At 35.9% G+C, this 27,906-nt stretch overlaps 2 protein-coding genes across 2 annotated transcripts in view; one reads left to right on the top strand and one right to left on the bottom strand.

The window, feature by feature from the left end:
• The window catches only part of LOC134535070 (disintegrin and metalloproteinase domain-containing protein 10), an 84,020-nt gene extending 65,382 nt beyond the window's left edge, over positions 1–18,638 (bottom strand). Inside the window, exon 1 of the mRNA XM_063373914.1 lies at positions 18,330–18,638. Within this exon, the coding sequence (XP_063229984.1) occupies positions 18,330–18,390 (61 nt within the window). The 5' untranslated portion in view covers positions 18,391–18,638. The remainder of the gene's footprint in view (positions 1–18,329) is intronic.
• Positions 18,639–20,846: 2,208 nt separating this feature from the next.
• Positions 20,847–26,928, top strand: LOC134535079 (complex III assembly factor LYRM7). The gene is made up of 5 exons (XM_063373939.1): positions 20,847–20,992; positions 22,566–22,638; positions 24,633–24,703; positions 26,497–26,578; positions 26,767–26,928. The coding sequence occupies exons 1-5, from the start codon at positions 20,966–20,968 to the stop codon at positions 26,829–26,831; spliced, it is 318 nt and encodes a 105-aa protein (XP_063230009.1). The 5' UTR covers positions 20,847–20,965; the 3' UTR covers positions 26,832–26,928.
• Positions 26,929–27,906: the final 978 nt, after the last annotated feature.

Consider the following 27,906-nt stretch of genomic DNA (forward strand, 5'->3'; position numbering starts at 1 on the left):
CACGGCCCAGCGTATGGATTTCCGTTATTTTTTCATTGTCTTCCTACATTACAAGGCGCGTCAAAGATTATTATTATTATTCAAATGTACAATGTTAACCCTTTCACACAAATTTTGCAGGTCTCTACGTGTAACTTTCCTTTCCTAAAATCCATCTTCCGTTATAAAATTTATTTCCCTGATAGCAATTATAATACAGGGTTATTTGGCTACACTTGTTAGAATACGAGACATAAGATAAGGTTAGTAAAAAAATGCGCCGAGTCTAAATCCAGACTGGTCTTTACGACGCGTTTTAAAACAATTACGTAGGTTATACAAATTACTCGGCAATAATTTAAGTTATGTTACTACTCCATCGAAAGGCATTTGGGGATTCTAGTACGTAGACTAGCTTAATTAGTGAATACTATATGGTAATTTGTAACGAGTTTGTTTTCTCGAACAATAGATCCAATTATAAATTATAATATGCGGGACACACATTAAAATACCTTTTTTGGTTATGTCTCGAAACATGTAGGTAATTGAAGTTATCAACCTGAACAACATTGTATGGATATTACACAAGACACAACATGGTTCATTTCCTGTGGATTGAAGTATTTCGCTAAAAAAAAAAAAAAAAAAAAAAAAGGGGGGGGGGGTTGTTTGTCTGTAAAGTCGGTTTACGGACAATAATTTTACGTGATAACGTCATAAGAAAACCTTGATGAAAAATTGCATACTTTTTAATTTTCAAATATTATTTACAGTTAATGCAAATTTAATTTAAATAATTTGTTTAAATATAATCACAACAATTAATCAAAAATCCGCCTTAACTTGTTTGATATTATAGAAGATTTTCTCGCACGGTGGTTGGCCGGTTCTCGCACGCTAGGCTCAGGCGGAACGTGACAATTTTTCGTGCGTGCAGCCGGCGTTCATCGAATTGTAAGACTTTATCGCGTCAAAAAAAATGTGGGGGAGTTACCACGGATTCACTGGCACTATCTCAACCCAAGGTGCAGGCGTTTCACACACGCAGACGTGGACACGAGTCAAAGCTCTGCGCTAACAGAGCAGTTCGTTAACGCGGGGACTGTCATCCACGAGTTGTCGCGCTGCGGCGCTTTATTTCAGATGCGATATAAATAGCGCGGCGCCGTTGCAGCAAGGGCGGGCGTGCTCCATCTTCGCCGGCAGACGCGGCCGACGCGACAGCTGGTTCGAGTGGTCGGCTGCTCGGCTCCCGCCGGCAACAGGTACTTCACTCGCGAGTTCTTTCCCTTGCACTGCCCTCGTCGTAATGTCTCCATCCTCACTAGGCCTTAATATAAGGTATCCGTCCTTACTAAGCCTTCATACAGGATGTCCGTCCTTACTACGCCTTAATACAGGGTGTCCGTCGTAATGTCTCAGTCCTTACTACGCCTTGATACAGTGTGTCCATCGTAATGGTTCAGTCCTTACTACGCCTTAATACATGGTGTCCGTCCTTACTACGCCTTAATACAAAGTGTCCGTCCTCACTACGCCTTAATACAGAGTGTCCGTCATAATGTCTCCGTCCTTACTACGCCTTAATACAGGATGTCCGTCGTAATGTCTCAGTCCTTACTACGCCTTGATACAGTGTGTCCATCGTAATGGTTCAGTCCTTACTACGCCTTAATACATGGTGTCCGTCCTTACTACGCCTTAATACAAAGTGTCCGTCCTCACTACGCCTTAATACAGAGTGTCCGTCATAATGTCTCCGTCCTTACTACGCCTTCATACAGGATGTCCGTCGTAATGTCTCCGTCATTACCACGCCTTCATGCAGGATGTCCGTTCTTACTACGCCTTAATACAACCTGTGCAGTTTTGAAAAAACAAATAAGTAATCATTTTTCCGACCACTGCAACACTTTGAATGGAACAAAACATAATACATTTCCACTAATCAAAAACATTACACTTTCAAGATGGCCGAAGTCTTGTAAATACTTGCTTGTATGGGCTGAGAACCACTTCAACTGTATGCATACCAGGCAACTGTAAGGATAACACACAGTGTTTCTAGCCCGAAAACGAGTGCATTTACCTGACAGTCCTCGAAGTAGTTCAGTTCACACTGACAAACCTATGCATTCCTAAGGACTTTTTTTTTAAGTGGGAACAATGCCTACATAAAATGCTAATTAAGTAAATGTGTGATAAAAGAGGTACATGGAACTATTTTATTTTTCTAATAAATCAGTTGTTTTAGATACAATTTAACTGAATTTGCTACAACTTTAATAAATAGTTTCCGTAGTCAAGTTTGGCGCTTAATCGCTTGTTTGACCTTAGCGCCACTGTTGAAATCCAAATCAAGGACGTAAAATGATATTATAAGCTCTTCGTGTAGACGATGTAACATTCGTGTGGCAACTAGGGCAGTAGTAGTTTCTTCCGTAAAGCAATCAGTTATTTTCTCCAACCACGGCGGCCACAGACCTACCTCAATCAATATCAGGCTGTCACGAGTATACAATATGCACTGTGATACGAGAAATGTTGATAAGTGACTAAGAATTTATTTAAATCGTAGCAAATAAATTTAAAAAAACTATATTATTTAAGGGTATTTCTGAAATTTTAACACGATCCCTCCCTTCCATCAGTAGTTCTGTCAATAATATTTTCAACAGATATTCACTACATTAAAAATAATGGTTGTAAAAAGTCACGCGCATGTTCGCTATTATTATCGCTCGCGTGACCTGTTTTTACACCCGTTATATTACATTACACTTGGTTAAGTCAAGTGCAAAGCCAAGAGTTAAGTGGGCAGTATTGCGTAAGTATCTCTTCCTCTCTGTACTCCGTAGTAACTGACCAGTAACTACACAGCTATCAACCGCCAGTATTAATAATCTGGTAATATGTAAGAGTAGTCTGTATTTGTTACGGAACCGAAGCATGATTCATTTCGTTCTCACAGCATAACACACGTGTATTCCATTCTCCAAAACTATTCCGCCAAGATGCCTATTGTGTATCTCTCCCCTACCCCCTTTACACTCCTTCGTGCCCAACCATTACAGAATTTAGAGCAATGTTGCAACACACTTACGACGCAATATTTATATCGAAAGTTGGGTTCTGGCCAGTACCATTACAGCAATCACTGACCAGCAATAAACATAAATGGATGCGAGACCGCCACGCGCGTTCGGAGTGAAACTTCACACTTCAAAAATCTACTAGACTGATAAAGCAACGTATTCAATAATTCATTTTAACGAGACAACTAAACAAAAGGTACATACAAACATGCTGAAGGAAATAAAAACTAACTCTATAGGTATAGTATATAATAATTTTCATTATTATATCTGAAGAGAAAACGCTTTGTCGTTCCCAGCGTAACGAAAATTGCAGCACTGTAGAGTCGCTTCACTAACGACGTAAGAGTGGGAAGTTCAATATGTCCCCTTTCCATCTCAGCCATCGAGTGCCCCACTCCTGAATGTTGTACTTTTAGTTACGCTCTGGTGAGTCATCGCCTCGGCTGAAAATACGTTTTGCTTCAAAGAGACGTTTTCAAAAGCCGCAAGTTAAGAAGTTAGAAAAACCCCAACGCTGAGTCATGGATGGGGAGGAGATATTGACGCATGTTAGCACCCTTACAAGGTCGTCAAGGAGACGGCTGGCACACAATCACCCAAGTTTGCATAATGCATCGTTTCTTGCCTTCCCCCTCCCCTCACCCCCCCGAACAATCGACACGGCGGGGGCCTTAATTACAGGGCAATCCCGCTAACCGCTGTCCCCCTCCAGCCCCTCCAGGCCCTCCAGGCAAGGGAGGGTTGCAGGGGTGACTCGTTACCTCCTCGACGCGCACCGTGCGGCACGCAAACTGTTCCGTTACCACCGCGCGACCGAGCGAGGCGGGTTGCGTTCCGAACGGGTCGTTACCACAACGCCGAAATACCACAACGCCGAACGTACAATAACGCCGAATACCATAACGCCGAATGCCAAATTGACCGCAACGCCGACAGCTGGAAAACTGCTGCGTACCACAACGCCGAAATACAGTAACGCCGAAAAATGTTGACGTGTCGCGTGTGGTTCCTTGACCTCCGCCCGGCAAGCAAGCGTGGTTTACACGTGCGTTGTCTCCGCGCGTCGCTGTCGTTAAAACGTCAAGTAAATTTACAAACATAAACTGTAGCAAGAGCACGGGAGTTGTCCCTCGCTTCAGAAAAAAAAAACATAATTATTTATGTGCGCGCGTTAGTATAGTTATACTTATTTGGCGTGATAAAAAAAAACTTTTCATTTTGCATGCCAATAATTAATATAAATAAAATAACAATAGGACTGAAATTATATTATAAATACGGTATATTAAGTATAAATTCCATCAAACAAAAACAATTTAGGCATACTCAGTATTCAATAAAATATAAACACGAGTTTAAAATAGAATTTAGTAAAATATATATGAATTTTAATTAGTACTGAAAATCAATACATATGCTAAATGTTTATTAAATTTTAATTATTTGTTAAATAACAATGTAATAATTTATATTGCAAATAAATTATACATATGGGAACATAACCTCACAGACACTCCCATGGAAACGTTTATATATTATACTTAATTTCTATCACAAATATTTACAATAAATAAATGTTTTTTAATTGTATGGACAAGTGTTCAATATAAATAATAAATAATGAAATTATATAATTTCAAAGCAATATATAAATGTTTAATGTAAGTAGGGTTTTTTTTTAATCTTTTGAAGAGTTTGTTGCATGGTGCGCATAGTATAAATTCACTCTCGTCATTATTCCATAACGCGCCTAAAGAAGTGTAACTTCAAAAAGCTAAACTATGCCCGTACTTTGCTTCTACTGTTTTCCTGCTTATTTCAATACAGAAAGAGCATCAGAAATATCACTCACGTTTGTTTGGCCGGCGAATGGCACAGGGTCGTTTAGCGACGCTGAGGGGTGACTTGACAACGAACAGGCGGGCCTAGTCACCAACACTGGGGTCCCTATAAGCCAGGCAATTGGAGGTTAGGGACGCTAGCGGGAATAGTGCAGGTTCCACTTGGTGTCATAAGGCTATGCGGAGGTTTACGAACGCGAGAGACCAGAACGCGATGCCGGGTTCGGAGCTGGCCGGCGGCCCTGCACGACCACGTGGCCTCCCCTGACGTGAGGCATGCCACCTCGCGCCTGGCCGGATTACAAGGGTCGTCGCTACCCCCACTCCCCACACCGCAACCCGCGCATCGTCCTTCCTCCGTGCTGTTATCGATCGCTGAGCGGCCTTGCGAATTCCGCGGGCCGCCGCGCGGAGTGGCGTGAATGGACGCCGCCTTTCTCGATGTTTCGGGCGTCGGCCCGGGATGACGCGACTCGTCACAGCTCTTCTCGTCGGTTCGAGAAGGGCGCCTCATGTACTTAAGCAGCGACGCCTACCTTCGAGGGAGTGCTGCGCGAGTTCCAAGCGAGTTCCGAGAGTGAAGGGACGTGCGAATTCGGCAAAGAGGGTGAGAGATCCCTTCGAGAATGGCACCACACACAGCGACGGAATCGAGAAAGTGCGACTGAGTGGCGTGCGACTGAGTGGCGCGAGACTGTGTGTGTGGACAGGCGCGAGGCAAGGGGCGAACCACTGTCGAGCCTCGCTCCAGTGAGGAGTGCAACTGTGGAACTTGACAGACATTGAGTGACTTGCGAATAAACATTTTTAAGTGCTCGGACATTTTCAAGTACAATTATATAAAAGTACTCTATATATTAGAAATTAATAAAACTGTAATACAACTTAATTGGGCTATCCTTTATGAACCCAGTTCTCTCCACATTATAAATCGTAACAATCTGAACAGAAACACGTCATCTTAGTTTCAAACGTTTTAAGGCCATTGCAATTTTCTATGGTTAATTTTTTAACATTTTGTTTCGTCAAAGCATAGTATTTAATTTAGTGGAATACCAAAAGTTCAGTTCCATAGCCAGGATTTTGTGAAGGAAAAGTCCAGTATATCCAATATATAATTTTTATTAGTAATTTTTCTTCATGGATGAATTACAAAAGAAAATTAATTTTCACACTCAAATCTCATGGAATAGTAGACTTTTAGAACTCCCACGTTCACACGTAGAAATTTAAGCAATAATTTTGCCAATTGTTTGATGATTTCGTTAAAACAAGTCACAAATACATAAATGAATTAGTGTTATTAAATACATGAAACACACATGTCAAGTTGGTGCGAAAGACATGCTTACAGTAACATGTGTGCAAACCGGCATTAAACACAGACTACTTTGTTTTGGAAACTTAGAATTACAATAATACTTCAAAAATAATTCATCTGTAACATTACTGTAGCTGAGTTGCTGTAATTTTCTTATTCTCTCTTAGCTTTTTGGGAAGCTTCCGGACTCCAAAGACAAACAAACACATTCCCCCCCCCCCCCACACACACACACACACACACCCGGGGGGGGGGGGGGGGGGGGCTACGTCTCCTATGAAGTTAGTGACTTTTTTTCCCCTATAAACTCAATTTTCTGGAAGTCACAACTGTAATAACACCGTCATCAGACACTATGTTATGATCTCCGACGTATGATTTCTGTCTTAGCGAAGATACATTTTTCGAAGTGAAACATTACAAAATTGTTATCGCTTTGAAAGTGTGGACGTGGGAGTTGCCGTCTCTCGCCGCTAGGGCGACAGGCCTCCTCTCTGCCGGGTAAGGGCCGCGCTAATTGGCCCTACTTGACCCAAGCAACGCAGCGCAGCGGGCCGGCTCATCCCCGCCACCAGCGGACACTCGCACTGCCGGGGGCCCCGGGTTCGACTCCCGGTGCGGCCACGACTCTCCCCGGCACTCCTGTGCAACCCTAGCAAGGGAAGCCTTCATTTCACAGACGAGAGAGCCACACCCGAAGTTTCCCGAAGTTCATGCTCGCTTTTTTCCCCCGTTCTATCTCATTGTATAAACCGGTGTGGCATTAAATTTTGCGGTCGATTAAGATAGGTTAGCTGCATTATAAATACTTTAAATCATTGTGGATGGTTGGTTATATTAGGTAAGTACAGCTACATTAAAAAAACTGTAAAATCATTTTATGGTTGCTTAGCAAATAACTTTTTAATAGGTAGCTATCCAGGGCTAGGAAACCGTTTACATGATTTCACAGTATCTTTAATGTAGCTATCCTAACCAAATCAACCGTCCACAATGTTTCAAAGTATTGATAATGTAGCTAACCTAACCTAATTGACCATTAGTTATCATGAGTTGTCCAAAGAATATTCGTGGAAGACAAAGACTTCCTAGATTTTATACGGTATGAAAAATATACAAATCCACGAAGTACGTTTCTTCAATTAGGATATTTTCCTCTAGAAACAATTACAAATAAATACCGTTGCCTTGTTTATGGTCTTTCCTTTTATCAACACCGCCATATTTATTTACAATGAACAAAAAAAAAACGAAGATGCACGATCGTGCGTTTGGCTCTCTCGTCTGTGAAAAGAAGGCTTTTCCCCCTAGCAACGTCGACAATCCCTAACGTATCACACGCGCATTCGGTTCTCAAGGCACCACGTACTAGTCCAGGAAGTGCGTTTTCCACTCGAATTTTCGAGTGGCGGAAGGCACGAAGAGATCATCACTTCAAGCCACGAAACGAATAAACCAAACGATAAACCGTGCATAAAATTCATATTGCCAGTTATATGTAGGCCTACTATTAATAAACGCACCAGAGTAAACAGCAATACCTGTACCGCACGCAAGACTTTTTAACACCGCGGGGCATTTTAGATACAAAGTAAGCTTTGCATCACTCGGGCGTCGATCCGATGACCGTGTACAGAGTGGGTCTGAATTCCACCCACAATCTTCAGCTGCACGTTCATCACCGGGGGGGGGGGGGGGGGGGGTAAAAACATATATGTGTACGACTTAGGTCTAAAGCGCTTGCCTTTGAAATTGGAGCGAAACTACTTGTTTTATTGCCAAAAAAAAACAAAGTATTCAATATTTAACACTGAGCGTCTGTACATAAGGTGTAATTGAACAAATTTCTACAATTGCTGCAAAATTTGTCGCCATAGTAATAGTTCTATATCGTTGGAATTACTGTCTCGCGACCACGAGACAGTGTGACCTGAAAATCGTACACGATCAGTAACAAAACAATGGAAGAAGTCAAAATTCGCGTCTCTGACGCGCATTAATTGAAAATCAGATGTAATGAACCCATCCGCTAGCGGAGAACACTTCGAAAGGGGGGGGGGGGGAGGCGGAAACTACAGCCACGAGAGCCGAGAGCTCAACATGTGGACAGGAAATCGTTATTCCGCGCAACATCCAAGACAAACACACAAGGAGTGAAAAACAGACGTACGTGCCACCGCTGACCCCGGGAAAAAGGAAAACTTAACAACGTAAAAGAAGAGTAAAACGACGCGGTGGGTTTTTTTTTTTTTTTTTTTTCCCCTTTTCCTTGTTTCCAACCCCTTCAGAGTGTCGGCGGCATCACTTTTCAGACAAGAGCTGCGTCCCGCTAGGCAGAAACTTTCGAACAAAAGAGAGACTAAAAACCACCAAAGTTGACAATCGAATGGGACTGAGAGGTCCGGGGTTCGAGACCCACACAGCGCTCAAATTCATCGGCTAGAAAGAATAAACTAATGCAATAAAATAAATCCCTTTGACGACCTACGGTTGTAGGTATATTTCGAAGTATACCCGTTTCTTCTAGAAACGTTCTGGAAACTTCGATAAACTTCTGAAACAATTTAAGAACTTAATGTACATGACATCCCATATGGTCCAATATTCTAAAATGAAACATTTTCTCATATTCCAAGCGACGATAATGTTTCGCTTTTTTTATTATTATTACTCATTGCGACCAGCATTGGATAACTTAGGACGAACTTCATATTATGCCTACTAAGGTATTTATGAATTTTTTTTTACCTTCAAACCATATTTTTCACATCCCTTGCACTAATGCGTAATTGTATAAACATTTGCTTTGAACCAAGGTTTAAGATAATGTTAAGATTGTTTAAAGTATATTCGAACAAATTTGATTGTAGAGAGTACTTTTTAAGGTAATATTTCGTTTCATCAAAAATTGTTTTAGCCAAAGGTTTTAGTTATGTTTAAAATTTTTACAATAAATTATAAGATTTGATAGCATACCTACAAAAACAAGTTATAATTTTTTTTTGTCTATCAACCCTTGTTATTTCCACCCCTTTCAGTTACCTTGTTAATTACATAAAAGACACACATTTGAGACAATATTTAAAAAGTTTAAAATAAATATTACAGTTTAGATAGTGTATATTATTTACAATGGAATTTTTATTTTTTATTCCAACCCCTGTTTTATTCAAATCCTTGCAGTAATGGTTCGTCTAATAAAAAGTTGTTACAGACCAAAGTTTTAGACAGTTATTAGTAGATTTACAATTAATTATTATATATCTTACTGGTTACCTAATAAGGAAGTTAAGATTTATTTTTGTGTTTTAAACCGTTTATTTCACCCTTAGCAGCAATGTTGGCTGTATCAAAAATTGTTCCACATAAAAGTTTTAGACAATATTTATAAGATTGCAAATAGTTTGAACGGATTCGAGAGTGTACTTACTAAGGGAGTTATTATTTTTTTTGTCTTTCAACCCCAGTATTTTCCACCCCTTGTAGTAGTTGGTAGTACAAAAAAAAATTTTTGTATAAAATAATATATTAAGGTAAATAATATTTTAAGGTTTCACAATAAATAAGAATGAATTTAATAGCATACATGGTATGAAATACATATAATTTTTTTTTATTTCCTCTCCTGTTTCTTTCAACCCCTTGCAAAAATGGTTATGTCTTAACAAAAATAGTTTCAGGGAAAAGTTTTAAATACAAATTAAAAGATTTACAAACAATCTGAACGGATTCAATTTTGTGTCCACTAAGGGAGTTATCATCAATTTTTTTTGTCCTCCAATTGTTTTTCCACCCCTTATAGTTATGTTTGATCGCATTAAAAATTGTTTTACACAAGTGTTAGATAATACTTATACGGTTTACAAACATTCTGAAGAGATTTAATACTGTTGCATATTAAGGAAGTTATGAATTTATTTGTACTTCACACCTAGTTTTTTCCACCCCTCATAATAATGATTGTATGAAAGATTATTTAATATGGAAGTTGTAAATAAAATTTTAGAGTTTTACAATAAATTAGAACTGATTCAATATGTACATGGTATGGAAATTATATATTTTTTTAATTCTACCCCTTTTTTTCACTCCTTTACAGCTGTAATGAAATTGTACTGTATTTTGTCAATAGACAATTTAATAAGTGTATTTTTTTTATAACACCAGTTATACTCTTTTATTATAAATTACAGCATTACTCTATGCTTGTGCATAAAATCTCTGTGGAAACTTGTATGTTAAATACTCTTTGCAATTAAATGTTAGTTTTAAAACAAGAGCAGGGATGTTTTGTAGTCTGTGCAGTTGGCAACAAGATACTGGATGGATAAGTCATGTCATACCTATAATATTACAATGGAAATGATTCAAGTGAATAAAACATGTCTTATTTTCTAACTCATCAATCTGCTACAAGCTATGTTGAATCCAAGGGTGTAGCTGGTAAGCAATCTCCACATGTAAATATGATGTACATATTCATATGGAATGTTCTGGAAACTTCCGGAACATTTTTATAACTTAATGGACATAGCGTCCTATATGTTCTCAAATATTCCAAGATGAATGATAACACATTTTATCATAGTCCATGTAATGAAAATTTTTTGAATTCAATGCATCAAGCTATGAATAACTTAAAATGAACAAAACTTAGTTTGAATGAATTTGACAGTGTATGTAGTAATAAAGTTTTAGATAATATTTAGAATGTTTTAAATAAACAAGAATGGATTTGAATATGTGCATGGTATGGCATTATGATTTTTTTTTTTTTTATATTGATCCCTGTTTTTTCATCCTCTTGCAGCAATGGTTTGTCTTACAAAAAATGTTTAAAAAAAAAAAATTGTAACAGTTTTGATTAGTGTACCTAAAAAGGAAGTTATGAGTTTTTTTTTTGTTATTTTACCCATTTTTTTCCAGTAATGGTTGGTTGTACCAAAAAATGTTTCAGACAAAAGTTTTAGATAATTTTTAAAAAGGTTACAGACAATTTGAATAGATTTGATAGTGATTCTACTAAGGGAGTTATGAATTTATTTGTCCTCCAACCCTGTTTATCCGCTGCGACAAAAGTTTTTGGTATTATTATAATAAGATATAACTTCATGCGGATGCAATATTTGTCATATTAAGATTTGTCATATTAAGATATTTATATCAATTTTTCTGTTTTATCCAAACACCTTAACGAACATTAACGAACACAATAAAGATTTTCTATTAAGTCCTACTTTATTTTATGTATCAATTTGTATTTATTGTGTCCATAAAACTGTGATTATATAACTTTTGAGTTGACTATGGTTTTGGAGTCTGTGGAACATGAAACAAAAACAAAAGTGGATATTTTCTAGAAATTGCACCATGGTAACGGCTACAACAAGCAGTCTTTCTTTAAAATAAACCTTGCAGCTTAATGTCTTTCAACTGCTGTATTTTCTAATAGGCTCACATGAGAACATTCATAAACCTTTTAACAAATGCAAAGTAGCCAATTACAGACTTCCCACAGTTGACTATCTCTGATAACATGGAAACTTATCTACAATATATTCTTTCATCACTTTAAAAAATACATTAATTTATTAAGCTTTCATTCTGGTTTTTGAAGTACTAATCCTAGTGATGGTAACTGTAAAGTTTTGCAGCTTTTCTGAATAAAGGTAAAATTGAAAAAAAGACTTGTGTTCTGCCAGAATTAAAAGGAAAAAAATATTTTTGACACTGCATTTAATTTCATTACTCATTGTATGTAACATTTAATATTGCCGTTAAAATAAAAATATATGTAATGTGCAATCATAGAGGTGTTTTTCTTGTCAGCAACTAGCAATGCAATGATTTCAGATATTTAGAAATTAATATACTTTTTTATCTTTCTACTTTCTTCGTTTCTTTTTTTTTTTTTTTTTCCAAATACAATATACAGTACTTAGAAAAATCATATCAAGCTAGTACAGTTGGTCGATGGTTTCATGTTTACTCAAATGTTGGGATGAAAGACAATTTGGTTTAGTTGAACATATACTAGGGAAAGCATATTGTCCACAAATGTTCAGTGGTGGCAGGTTTGCTATGAATCAGTTGAGACTTTCACTAATTGATACTATATTAATTTTTTGTGATATTCAACATTCTATGATCATTAAGTATTTGAATACATAGAAAAATACAATATCCATCACAGATTTCCGGACAATGTGTGTCTTGAAATTGATCAAAAAGTTTTTTTCTTGTTTCCAGTTCATTAAAATGTGTATCCTTTTCTTGTATATTAACATCCATCCCTTGCTATAATTCTTCCAGAAAGCATAGGCAATCTTATGCTACAGTTTGTTAGGTCGAGACAGTCTTATCAAAAATAAGTAATAATAAAAATAAATTAATAAAAAAAGAGTGCCATTACTTTACTATAAGTCCCATCACAGCATATTTTATAATTCCGTCAGAATTCTGAGTAACTCATTACCTAGTTTTGAAAGTCTATGAAAAAGAAATATATTTTGTTATTAGATAGTCACGTACATTAAAAAATTTAAAAAAAAATATGGTGTAAGAAATTTTAAAATCACAGTAATTAGAAATTTTTTAGAAAATATAAATAGAAAAAAAAATACATTCAAAGGTTTTTGAAAGGAAATAAAGTATATTTAAACATGATATCACAAATGAATACATTTTGCTTCCCAGAGCACAAGCATAGAGAGCGAAGAGAACACATCCCTGTATCTGCAGCGATTGATGCTCTTATTTGTCCCTTGGTGTCAAGTATTTAAAAAAAATTATTACAGACTTGGTGACAATAGGTAGTGACAGCACCACAATTAGTATACTTTACTGTGCATCTATACAGCCTATACAATTCAAACCTTTCACTTTGTTGTAATAACTATGAATGCAAAACTAACCTTCTCTAAGAAAACAAGCTTTTTTGTTTTTACATTACCTTATAAATGTTATGATTCACCTACTAAAGAAAAAAATATTTCACCTAACATCGCAAACGAAACACACACAAAACACCTCTCTCCTAACACAACAAAGGAGATGCGGATAATTCACTGAAAAATTTAAAAACCATAAAAAACCACTAAGCTTTCTTGACTTTATGTCAATAATAGTTTCCTGTCAATATTTTATACATTAAATTTCCATAAAAAATGTTGTCATTCCAACTTTTAATTCATTCAATATCCTGAAACATGAACTGACACTTCCCACACCTTCAGTCTCAATACTGTCCCATTAAATTAATTCAATATAAAGAAACACTGCCTTTCTTTCTTTCTTTCGTTGCTGCTAAACTCATTAACACTATTCAAATAATGTTCTTACTACCTACTAATATTGTGTACTTATTTAATTACTTATATATTACCAAGATATTCCATTCCATTTATTAAAATCATGCATGCCACAACCACTACTTACGTTCCATAACTAACATTATAATCATTTATTTTTTAATGCTATTCATTATTTCCTCTTACCAATATTACATAAATACATACTATATTTATCTTCATTCCTCCATTCAAGTTTGTTGTCACTGGCCAAATTCCACCCAATAAAAATTAATTGTATTGCACAGTATCGCGTAGTAGTATTGACTCCTCCGCAGACTATCTCAATACAAATTAAACTTCTCACCCTTTTTACTTTCTGAATTAAAAATTTTTTTTTCCTTCTGAATATTTTTTTTTTTATGTTTGTAATACTTCATAATCAGCAAAGTCTTGTACTATCTTTACAATATCTGTATTGTTTTTATTTTTTGTGTCAGCATACCATTTGCATACAACTATCGTAACAAATTACTGATATGTGATGTGTTGTATACCACTGTGTAAAAACACCTGTAGGCCCACACCTATGGAATAATGGAATAAAATAAAATTGATAAATTTATTCATACATTCATTTTAATTCCTTTTGCTGATATTTTCCTTTGTAAAATATTTCACTGTGTGAAATACTATCATTAAAGCATTTATTGAAGCTTTTTTTTTATATACATACTATCTACAGTTCAATGCATTTTGTCCCTCAATTTCCCCAGTCTAAATAAATTACCCTCACTATAAATCAGAATAGTAAAATTACTCTTGTAGAATAATCCAGTAACATTTGTAGTAAATATACTCAAATACCTTTATCAGATTTTTTTCTTTCACAAAAGCCGTTAAGAAGCCACAACTGCTGGGATTTTCTTTTGCCATACTTATTTTTCTCGATAAATATTTTTACCTTCTGCCATTTTCTGTGATTTAACCACAGCTTATGACTGTGAAACAAAATATGCTTCTAAATAAACAAAAATTAAATGGAGTGGATAAACAAGCTCATCATGAGTTCATATCTACCCGGTAGAGAACGAGTTAGAAAGGATCAAGGAAAACACAATAGCTGTCTATTCCAAACTCAATACTTGGAGCTCTGCCATTTCTCATTTACATTAAACAACTTTACAGTGCTCAAACCCAAGTGCAACACCCACTTTGTTTGCAGATTACATAGCATTACATTCTGACTGAAGTCTACGAAGTAACCAATTAACTAATTACCTTTTTTAAATTTATTAGTTCATTAAAAAAAAACACAACCTTATGCAGTAATTCTGCACAGTTAACACAATTCCTCACAAAAATTAGTGCATAGAAGCCTATTAAAGATTTAATATGATTAAAACCTGTATCGTGTAAATCATACCAATTGAATTGGCCAGTGTCTTTGTAAGATTCACATACAAAAATAAAATAATAATTAGCCTACTGTATACATTAATAAACATACAAACCACTAGGCTACTGACTACTGACTATTCTAAATCACGTTTGGTTAAGCTACTCTGCTGTTCACTTACAGTGATTACATTCCGAGTGATTCCGCCATGAAGGCACAGCAAGAAGTGGTCTCTCATCATTTGTTAATTTAGACTTCAATGGCAGGGGTCTCGCAAGTTTGGTTTGATCAGCAATGTCCAATGAGTCGGTCATGCACAGGCATGGACTGTAATTTCATACTGAGCTCAAGCTTTTTGCTCCCTGCAGCTCAAGGAAATACACTTGGTGACATTGCCTGTACTTTGGCCAGATGTTTTAACACAGATACGAGTTTTCGGGATGTCAAAAATAGGGAGCGGTTAGTGCTGCACGTGCAAATTAATTGTGTGTTTTGTAACTGAACATAATTTGCAGCAATGTTGAAACTTCTATGAACCTAGTTCATTATTTTACCCTCACAAGGAATTTACAATACTACATTCATTTGATTTAAAAATTTATACTTTAAAAAAAAAAGAGGGAGTACGCATAATTTTTGAACAATAATACATAGTGAGTTGTTTGATATATTCAAACGGGTCAGTTTACATCTAGAACCTAGCAAGCTGTGGGAGAAGATAGGATGTCACTGAATGGAGGAACGAAGGGAATTACAGTATGTAATATTGGCAACAGTGAAAGACTGAATGATAATGATAATCTACCTGAGGCAGGGTCTGCATGGATGGAACGGGACTGACACTCGCAGGAGCCAGCTGTCCCGCCCGAGGGACAGACCTGTCGCTCCGGCCGGCCTGCAGAGTGCGTGAGGGGAGGGGAGGGGAGATGTGTGGAGCAGCGACGGAATGAACTGGTGGTGGAAACGGGAGAACCCAGAGAAAACCCACAGGCCACAAAAACGTCCACGTTGACCCCGACGGAAATCTAACCTGTATCGCTTTGGTGGCAGGCGAGTGTTCTGATTACTAGACCAGCACGCCTCTAGTGAAAGACTGTACATTGGCGTGAAAATAAGTGTGTATGATACTGTAAGTTTTGTACAAGAAAAATACTTTTTCTTTAATAGATTTATTTAATTTATTAGGTAATGCAAAAACATTACCAGGGTGGTTAGGTTTTATACTTGAAGTAATAACAACAAAGTGAAAGTTTTGGTGATAGACTGTTAGTCAAATAAAAAAAATTTATAGGTATACATCACGATATGGTAGGGATATTGATGAAATCCCCAACGAGGCAGTGCTGAAGTAATTACGGTACGAGCGAGGTAATAGGGCATTTTGGACGGGGAAGATTCACTTGCTTGTTTAGCACATATTATATTTCTTGAAGAAATTACATCATGGTATGAAAAGTAATATATTTTTGGTAATTTATAGAGGATTCAGTGGAAAAAAAACTTTCAATTTTTTTTATATCTACTACTTTTGTGGTGGTATTTTGAGACAGACCAAGATTTATACATTTCAATGATTTGAAAAACATTTATAGGTAAAGTGTATTCATGTCAGAATGTAATTTGTTAGTGCTATGTTAACTATGAGTCTGTAACTGTTTTGGTACTATTTGTGTCAAATGTGGCATTTTATTGATAGTGAAAATAGTTTTGTACATAAACTGACAGAACAGCTTGCCTCAAAAATGACAGGACCTTAAAATCATAACATTCGGCATGTGGGGTAAAATCCATTAAATACTAGAAAAAATACCGATTTCAAAATTACCGTAAGTATTTTAGTTACATCACATAATGCCTGACACTACATGACAGGTTTTGTTTTTAAGGTCCCTGTCATTACTGAGGCAGTAGGGACTCGCATATGGAGGTGCACACATTACTGAACAGTCAAATTTTAAAACAGTTAATTGGGAAATTAACCTGTCTTTATTGTAGAAATCACGAAAACACCCTTTAGATTGTGTACTAAACTATTTTCATTATTAATAAAATACCACATAGACATAAGCAGTACCAAAACAGAAATACAAAATTAGTTAACATGGCGATATTTGCCTTTCAACAAATTTGCAAATAATTGAAATGTAACAGTTCTCCAGCCACAAAATAATCACCACGAAGGTGGTCAGTAGAACTAAAGGTAAATATGTTTGGTTTTATTATCAAAGAAGCCTCTAAAATAAAACTTGCCTAAAAATAATAATTAAAAGTTTAAATATGTGGTATTGTAAAATATACTAAATTGGGTGGGGAATATTGTAAAATAGAATAAATTGAGTAAAGAATATGATACTGTAGGTAATATATAAGTAATACTGTTTTGAATGCTAGAAAAAGTTGCCCTATAGTAAACTTTATGATATGTACCCAGAAAGTTAGTCATACTTTCTATAATTTAGTAAATCAATTTAAAATATGATTGTAACATCCATAGTAAAATATACTAAACTGGGTGGGAATTTAGTAAACAATATGATACACTGGATAATATAGCTTCACTATTATGTTCTATACTAGAAAAGGTAGGGCTGTAGTACAAAATATTATACCCAAAAGTTAGTTAAAGAAACATATTTTGTGTGAAACAAGCATATTAACTTTCCCCGCCCAAAACCCTCATATTTCTATGCTTTTTCCATAATAATGTAGAGGTGATAATGGCCTCAGCACCACCACGTTGGTAAAGCCCTCAATGTTATGGTATCATGTTGTAAACTACTCCCCACAAAAATATATGGGAGCTGTACTTACTAAATGTAAATATTGTTAAACCTAGTTATCTTCCATTATGTATGGAGGCCTACATAGTATGTTTCAAATATTTATCTAGTTTTCTACATGTCTTACTTATGTTATTATTTTCTAAGTAAACTATAAACACTACAATGGTTCAATGTAAAACCAAATTATACTAGAGCCTTATGGTTTCAACCATTAAAAAGGGTTCATGAAATGTAGTAAATAATAAATAAACAACACTACTTTAATTAATAAAAAAATCCTTGAACTTCATTCGTTCGGACTGTATTGTATTTACTACGTCCATATTATTTTCAGGTGAGTAAAAATAATTTCCTGTCAATTTTTTTAAAATTAAATTCTCATGTGGTCCATAAACATCAACAATCCATTGCTGACACGCACGAATAAGATTTTGGGTCAATAAATTAATAAAGAAAACATCACAAACTGAAAATTATGCGTGGTCGCAACCTCACACATGGAACATAGCTGCCTGTCACTTCAAAACAGATTTTACTGAAGGAAAGGCGTTTTAAAACGAAAGGGTTTGGTATACCTCGGTTAAACAAGAACACAATATTCCAAGAATTAACTCACCGCTTGGGATACAAGGAAGAGCAGTTAGAAGAATAATGACGTATCCACATTTTATGAACATTATCCACCACACTGAATGTCCACAAACACTTTAAAATCATACGCAAATTAAAACCATTCTATAAAACTACAGCTGACAATCAGCACACATCACAAAACCTTTGTCTACGCCCGCTTCTGCGCGTGCGTCACTAATCATCAACGACCTAAAATGTATGAAAATTCTCTTGACAAACACAACCCAACTGAACAATTAACCACAGCTGTGAAAATTCAACAATGCAAAATGCTTGACTTCAACAGCCGCCATAACAATTTAAGATAGCAAGAGTCGCCATAAATTATTGGAAATTAAAAAACATCGCTTGTATGAAGAATAGTTATTAAAAACATTTGATGATTATTAAAGAAATATTTTTATGGAATAAAGCAAAATGTTAAGAATATTATGTGGAATTTATATCAACAAATACAACTAACCAAGTAAGGGACTATTAAAAAAAACTCTATAAAAACCATTCAAATAAACCACATTCTAAACAATTAAATTTTTTTTAAATTTATTTGAAATATGATAAATTATGTCACTGCACTCATTGATCCTAAAAGAAACTAATGGAATATCACCTCTCATCAAGTTACTAATATGTGCTTTATACAAGTTAGAGCACGTAACTGAATGAAGAAAAACATTTTCCTAAAACTCATCAACTTTAATTTAACTATTTATTATAGATCGTATTGTGATTTTTGATCTGTTTCGTTTATTAGTACTGCCCTGGACAATATTTGAAGCCCAGTACTCAACACTAACCACCTAGGTAAGAGAATGCCCATGGACATCACTGCCGATTGCCGTCTACATAATAATTTCGATACATTATTTTAAAACAATAATTAACGAGACAGATGGCATATAAATTACAGTTTTATTTTAGCTATGTGTGTTTTTTCAAGTATGCAAATACAGGTTGACAGCTTTGTGAAATTGAATCATTAATATTGTTGATTCTACTTCCACTCCCGCATAACGGAAGGAGCATCCTCGTAATACTAGCTTCAATTCAAAAAGACACGCCGGCAAGGTCAGATGCTGTATTACAGAGCTTCCAACAAGTGCTTGCTTTAAATGACCAGTAAACACTATATTTATTCAAAATTATGGTTCAAGATGGTGTTCCAAGACACAAAAAACAGTTTGGTGATAGATATGCTACACCTGTGCCCTAACCATATTCCTAATGACGATTGACATGGCATGTCCCTTATTTTTAGGGAATCGATTTTGGTGTCATACATTGCGGTTCTGTCGCTCAAATTTGGCGCAAACAGAGAGCTCACTTTCTTGTTGATTTCATCCAGTTGGCAGACCCACGTATGGCAACATTATAACATTGTTCGTATATGATATTAGTGAATATCGGGGGATGTACTATCTGTATTGTTGTGCCAAATGAAACTTTATTAGAGCGAAACACCCTGGAATACATTTTTAACACATTAATATTCATAACAAGAAATATTGGCAACTTTAAAAGTACTTGAGAAAATTAGAGTAATACCTATCAACTCACGTGATAGTGCTCGTATCTATAAGATTTTTGGCATAGCAAATATATCTATGTTTGACAAACGACTGCCAGATTGCATTGAATTCAGTTTCTAGCCTCATTCAGGGCACATTTTATTAAAATGGTTGCTTTTTCGTACTTAACAGCCATTGGGTTAGGACACATTCTGAATTACAGACTGCGAGTAAGGGTACGGTTGTATCCCAACAAAGTAGTGCGTTTTCACTGCCTTAACCGAATGTATTGGAATATTGCCTTCAGTGTTATGCACAAAACAATTTCTCAACTGAATATTTTATTTGATATCTTAATTGGTACCTTAGTCACTGTATGGGTGAAGATTTTTATTAATTAATATTATTTAATATCACTTTTGTATAGTTTACCATTACCTGTTGTTTCACGGGTGACCCTAAGGGATAACTAGCGCTGGATGGTTGAAATCTTTCAGGGAAGCGCCAGGCTAGCTTGCAAACTTACCTATTGTGGTTGTGTGGGTCGTCGGTCCCAGTGTGTTCGACTAGGCTCGAGAATGTAGGATGTCTTATTTGGACTAGCAATATGGCGAGGGCATAAGTGTAGGACATACAACAATTATACTTTTTTTTGTCATGGAATATAGACCTGAGACAAGTTAAATGGTTTGTCCCCTCTTCTTCATTCGGTAAAACCTTTTAAGAATTTAATAACAATCTTGTGTATTTCTGCGCGATGTGTAGCTAGTCGAAGCACAAGGTGATTAGGATTGTTATTTCCGTGCTTATTGATTTAAATATTTTTGCAATGATTTTAATTACTTTATCATTTTAATGCTTTGTCATCGGCCAACCTTAAAAAAATGTTTTAGGTGCTTTTTTTATTGTTACTTTTTCTTTTTCGTTTGAATTGTAAACAAGTGTATCGGAAATGTTTTCTAGCTTTGTGTACTGATAAATAACATTAGTATTTACCGTCTAGTTATGGCATATATCTGTGACCTTGGATGTTGTTTTTTCCTTTATAATTTTAACTACTTATTACTTAATTACTTACTCTTTGTTTTTAAAATTGAAATAAATACAAATCATGATATCTGTAAAGCTTAAACGTGAGGTTAGTTTAGAACACCAAACATATAATATATCTTTACTGCGTTTTCTGTTTTCTTAACCTACAAATATGTTTTATTTTAGAAAAATAAAATTCCATAGTTTCCATATCCATCTGTCATCATATCGCATTTTAAATACGCTTATTTACGGAATATACTGTTATAATTATTTGTAGTCGCTCTAGTATTGCCGTATTTTTTCTTCTGGAATAAACTTTAATTTTGGGGTTCCTCGTTCCTGATAGCCAAGTCATGGGCATTACAAGGTATAAGTTTAATGAAACTTTCTTTGATCGTAACACGTGTTTTGCTCATATTCTGCTGGCTTGCCTTTCTCGTATTTCATGATTTGCTGTATTTGGCTAGTTATCCCTAACTACCTAATGTAACCATGCACCTACTACTGTTACAATCAATTATAAATGCTTACACTATGGTCTAAAAGCAGTCCAGTTTAATGTAGCCACATTGATGGTCTTAAGGCCTCTATATACTTTCTCAGATGTTTTTAACAAGTGTTTAATGATCCCCAGCTTTCTATCACATTTTTCCTCCTCCATGCTTGTACCCCCCCCCCCCCCCCGTCTTTAACTAACTGTCCCCAAGGGCTACTTGGCTCTTCATGTGCACTCTCGACCATAGCTGCTTCCATTAACAACTGGGCCATATTTTTCTGTCTCTCGAGCCCTGAATGAACATCTCTGCTTGTGCCCTCCCCAAGTCTGGTATTGACATCCTGCCACCCACGGCTCACGATCATGGTCTCCTCCATGCACAATAACTTTCGTGACAGCCTTTTCTTTTTTCATATCCCTCAAGACCCCTTATCTCAGTGTTTATAATCATAAAACCTCCTAAGGATTGTTATCTTTCCTTTCTCCTTGAACATACCTATTCTGGCTCAGATTTTCGATATCTACTCGTCCCCCTTCCCAACTGCGTGTTCAGTCCGACCTGGCCTGGTAGGTTGCCTGTTCCCCTCCTAGTTCTATTGCCTTTCCTTTGGCTCTGACCATCTGTTCCTCTCACTGTCTCTTTCCCTTTGCACCTTTATTTCCGCCTCTCCTGCTGATGATTTCCCTCTCTTCAATCCATTTACTCTCAGTTCTCCCTCTACTTTTTTCTGCGGCTCCACACAATGCTTTGTACCATTTGCTGGTAAGTCTGCCACAGGTTTCTCACTTCTTCCATTTTCTCTAACCATCCACCAACTCTTTAGGTACCTGTTTCATGACATGTTTGTTTGGATCCTTCATACCGGTAGTTTCCAGCTTTACCTTTCCTTTTCTTCACTCCACACCTTATAACCTGTTGTCATGTTCCCCCCCTCAGTGTTTCCACGTAACACCACCTTTAACTGTGCCGATATCTCCCGCCAGCTTGAATATGCCACCGCGTTGCATCTCAATATCATGACTTCAATGCCTTCCTCTTTTCCGTCTCTCCCGGTTAGTTCTTATCCTGTCTGTACTCCCGAGATGTCTCCTCACCTAGTTGTGTGTGTAGAGCCTTAGCGACTCATTCGGTAGATTTTGCAACGCTTCAGGACAACATTTGTATTTTATTTGTTCCTAGGTTCTGAGGTCTTTTAAAAGGCTTCACCGAGCAAGGCAGTCAGTATTCAGTGGAGATGAACATGCTTTACAAGGTAGGCCTACCTATGTAATTTATCCATGTGTTGAACGCATTCTTAAACTTTTATAAAATGGTTAAATGATAATAAATTAAAGGTACACAGAAATAAGTAATTTTTTTTTGAAAGTGAAAAAAAAATGTACAGTACAGCACACTTCCAATTAGTCTATAATAGATAATTGGACTTCTGATTATTTTTGCATTAAGTACTATCTGTTTACCAAATATAGGTTATTCAAGGTTATAAGATTTCACTATTATTCTGATCTGCAGTCATAATTAACACAGATAATCTGGAGTTTCTTGTGTAAAGTTTGTTGGATGAGGGTGTATGTCAGAAATTGCTGTCCTTTATAGCCTTTTGTGTTACTGTATAGTTTTCCTAGTGCCTACATGTTAACTTCATGTGCTCTATCTGTTGATTGAGTTAGTCGCGGCTGGAGTCAGATGGGTCTCCGTGAGACGTCATCCCCAGTTATAAAACTTTTGCTGCTTTATTGTGAAAAAAAAATTTACACTTTGAAATGTACCACAAAAATGAATTTAATAAAATGTTTATTGAAGTGTTTTTCTTGTTAAGAGATTATAAAATAGTGGGGTAGCCCTAAAACAATGCAGTTAAGTGAATTTGTTTTCTGTAATAGCCTATGGCTATTTTTTTCCCTGAGATTTTAAAAGAAAAGGTTACAAAACCATTTTTATAATGTTTTTTCTTCTATTTTCACTATGTAAATCTAAACATTATTATTATCATCTTTTTTTATTAATATTTCAAAGCACATTAATTTGATCATCCCTATATAAAAAATAAATATGATATTCTTGAAATTATCTTAACTAAATATCAAAAAGAAGTTAATTTTTACAACTTGTAATGTATGACAGCCACTTACACATGGTGGGTGTATTGATACCAGTTTTTAATATTGACAGTAAGCATCAAGGTTTAAGTTAGTCTTCTCTGATATTAAAACTGCAAGTGTTTTTGGCATGGAAAGAAAGCTAAACAGATCTTATAAAGTATGGCCAAATTTGCTGTTACACACAAATTATTTTAAGCAATTTACATAAGTATTTTCAATTCACCCTTAGGGATACCGTATTATATTTTTGTGTTTCATTTGATTTTTTTTTTAAATACATTATTCATATTACTTAGGGTATAGTGTATTTTTAATTCGGACAACAAATCAGTAACATTATTTATTTAATTGGGTTAGCAGACATTAAACACATTTACTTTTTATTAAAGTTATTATTTATTATTATATCACAATATATTTATTTTGTTTGTTATAAATTCTAATTCTGCGAGGATGTTCACACAAGTAAACCAACAGAACCTGACTTGTGAAGGCAGTTGGAATGAGGTTTCTAGACTGATTGGGCAGTAAAACTGACATGGTATCATTATTCCACCCCAGCTATACAAAAAAATGGATCAGTGGATCAATCTCTTCCTAAATGAAAATTGAACCAAGTTGCAGGCTATTTTAACTTGCTCAAAGTTTAAAAAATTTTTTAGAAAGAAAACATGTTTTGTAGTTGGTAATTAAGGTTTTGGTTAATGTAAATTGAGAGTTTTACAAAAAATAATTACATATATATTGGTGAGGTTGTGTGGAATTTATGTTGGATTTAACATGTCTCTGCTTATTTTTTTACATTTATTTTCATGTTTATATATTTTTGGCTCATTTTGTTACAATTAAATATTAAAATTAACTTAGGATGTGTTAAAAAAAACAGCTCAGATATTCCAGAAAGGAAATTCTTATGGCATGGTTTGTTATGCCATTTACACTTGTGGTCTATCCCGTAAGGAATGTTTCCATACGAAAAATGAACATTTACTTTTTTGGTTAATTTGTACAGTTTAAGTTATTTTTTTAAACGGTGTACCAACCATTTTGACAAGATTTCTCATAGGTTTACAATTAAAATTTTTTATATTCAGCATAATCCCACATATGTAATGTAATCACAGCGTTAATATTTTTTTTTCAGCCGCGAGACATAAGATCAATTGTGAGTATCACAAGAACAAACAAGTCACTGATATCGCCACAGTCAAAGAGGTAAGCGAAACGCTTGTGTGATGTTTGTGTAGTCAGATCCTTGGGTCGTTTGGTTTGTTCATAACCAGTTTGCAAAGGGGTTGTCCATTATTCACGTGATGGTTTTTTTAGCAAATTTTTAACCCCCCCTCCCCCCTAGTGATTAGTGGTGAGGTTTAAGAATTACCCCCCCCCCCCCCTCCCACAATAAATCACGTGTATTTTTTGGTACAAAATATTTTTAAAAATTTCAGAAAATTATCTTTAAATATAGGTATAATCTAATTTAATTCTGGAAAATTAAGCACAGCATGTATTCGGCGCCAAAATCACAGTCTTACTGGTGACTGGCAAGCCGAGCCGGGTGGTTCATGTTGCGGCGGGCGGGGATATTGTTGCCTGGCTACGGCGAGTCAAGGTCACGCGTCGCTTTTCGGTTTAGTAGAAATCGCGCGAAAAAATAAATACACGTGATATCTCTCTACATCCCCTCCCCCCTTGTGATATTTCGTGATTTTTCCCGAACCCCCCCCCCCCCCCCCCCCCTTTCGAGCCTCACGTGATTAATGGACGATCCCAAAGCGGTACCAATGTGTACATACATACTTCTGTTGCCTCAGTGATCAAGATCAGGTTCTTGTACTTTGCCTTCGCATCCATCATGCAGAAGGCAGAGACGAGCCATCGCAGGCTCCAGTCACGCATGCCCGTGCCAGGCTGTCGACGGAACACCCCACAATCAGATATTGGAGTGTGCTGTTGATTGTCCTGTTCTTGAAACACTGGTCAGGTTGCACTAACTATAGGTAGGCATGAGTGAGGGTTATAAAGCATGAGATAAAATGACTCCCAAACAAAAAGTTTTTGAGAATTTTTATTTTTGGTCTTGAATATTTTTCAAAGATGGATGTATATTATGGACTACACTAAGTTAATAATCTTAATCTTTAGAAATGAAGTTCTCCCCCCTCCCCCTGGTAGTATTGGGAAGCGAATATTCCAAATTTAAGAAGTCAATCCTGTATCCACCCCGGACTACCTGTGATGAGAGACTCAAAACTAAATACTAAACCCAGTATAGTATTTTACATGGGATCCCTAGCAGTTGGCCTTTGGCGGGTTCTAAACCACCTACGTACCTCACTGAATGTCTCAACTGCAGCAAGCGAGGTTCATAACCCACCACTGCCTGTACGTAGCAAACTGTGGGACATAACAATTCATTCTACAGTAATAATTGCTTACACCTACCTCTTTTACTAGCAGTGTTATAAGCTCAAAGATTTTAAGTAAACAGCTGCATAATCAAAACTATAATTAATTCAATTTTACTCATTTTTGGATATCATTAAAACACCCCCCCTTCCTCCCCCCAATCCCAAATCAAAGTGGTTGTGGCACCCATGATGAAACCTTGGGCAATTTGCAAGTGATTTTATTTTATAGTTCTGGTCATCACGCACATGCTGACACAGAGCAGTGTCTGTCTGTTTACAGTTGGAGACTGGGAAAAATGAAACCGTACAGATTTGGTTGAATTTTTGCTTTATTTGTTTGTCATTAAGTTACAGTAAGGGCCAGAATTCAAGTGTTACATCTCATTAGTTCACATGTTGTAAATACTTTTAAAAAAAAATTGACATTTGGTGGGTTTATATTGTGTAACACCATTCAACTATGTGATCACTGGTGTTTCCTATTTCTTTAATGCATTCCCATTCCATCGCCTCCCAGCAGGCATTGCACTCTCGTCTTCCAGACTGATCGCCCCATGTCACCTCTTGCTTGATTCTCGACCAACGTCTCTGTTGCAGCTGGTGGTTTTCTCAAAGTCTGTTGAAGCAGAGCTGAGGTCGACTGTAATCCAGGCGAGGGAAGTGAAACCTGGAACGTTTGGTAATGCTCGAAATCTTCATTCTTTGTAAACTAAGTACTCCTTGTCAGTGGTTAATATTTGTAATTTTAAATTAAGCCACGACACTGCATATCAAAATAAATGTAAAATACATATTGATGATGGATCCTCAGTTTGTGATATGCTGCTTTGAATATTTAATAAATAATTAGTGTATATTTGTTTACAGCATTGAGGATCACTCCAGACATCAAGAAACTTGACAACGTCCCAGGGATGGAGAGTAAACCCTGAGAGAAATATGCACCAAAGTAGTTAATTTTTTTGTGTACAAAGTTTTGTAGCTGCCAATTCTTAATGCATTAAAATAGTTTTGTTTTTTGTTACTGAAGCTGGATTTTCCGCATACTTTGTACGTTAACTATGCAGTTAGTTTGTGGAATACACCAAAACTTCATCAAGCACCCCATTTAAAGTATATATCCTCAAGATTCCTAGATCACTGCATGGATTTTTCTTTCCACATGTTTATTGGACTTCCTCGGAAAAAACACATTGGTGGTTTCATTTTATTGTCACGGTTTATTCTTAATGCTAATTGTGTACATTTAGTATGATTTCATGATTACTCATATTGTTTTACAACACAAATTTCTTTGCAAAGTTTCCTAAACAATGGTTGCAACCTGTTTGAAAAAAAGTTTTCAAATTTTGTTACCGGAAAACCAAATTTTGTTGTTAGTTCACTCATTCAGAAATGAATAACTATGACATTTTTATTGTGGTAAAACATTTTTATAAGGTTCATGGATTGATAGAGACCATTCTGTAGTTGTGTAGTTAATCTTCATGGTACCTAAGTAAATCAAGGGTTGACTTTGTAACTTTTAAGACTTCATAGCAATTACTCTATCATATGTATATAAATTAAAATAAACACAGCAGCCATGTCATTGCATTAACATGTTTAAAAGCTCTAAGCCAAACTCTGATCCATAGAAATATGTCTTCACAATTCTATTAGTGGTTATGTAATGCAATATATACTTTTTTTTAATTGAAGCATTAAGTGGGTTTTGTGGTTCACTTCACATCCAAAAGCTATGCCCCAGTGGAGTCTGATCAACTCGTATGTACACAAGACATTTTTGACTGCAGATCCACACCCCCTGAAAGTGGGAGGGAAATGTATTTATACTGAGGTGTCAAACCATCAAGTAGGCAGTAAATTTATTATTATTAAAATCAAGAACCTCTTCTACAAACCCAATGAAACATTTAATAGCTACCAAGCCACACAAATTAAAAATGCATCTCTGGTTCATTATCAACTCTAATATTTTTAATGCACATGTATGATTGCCCTAAC

The sequence above is a fragment of the Bacillus rossius genome, chromosome 8, assembly GCF_032445375.1.
Source record: "Bacillus rossius redtenbacheri isolate Brsri chromosome 8, Brsri_v3, whole genome shotgun sequence".
In the NCBI taxonomy this organism is placed as follows: Eukaryota; Metazoa; Arthropoda; class Insecta; order Phasmatodea; family Bacillidae; genus Bacillus; species Bacillus rossius.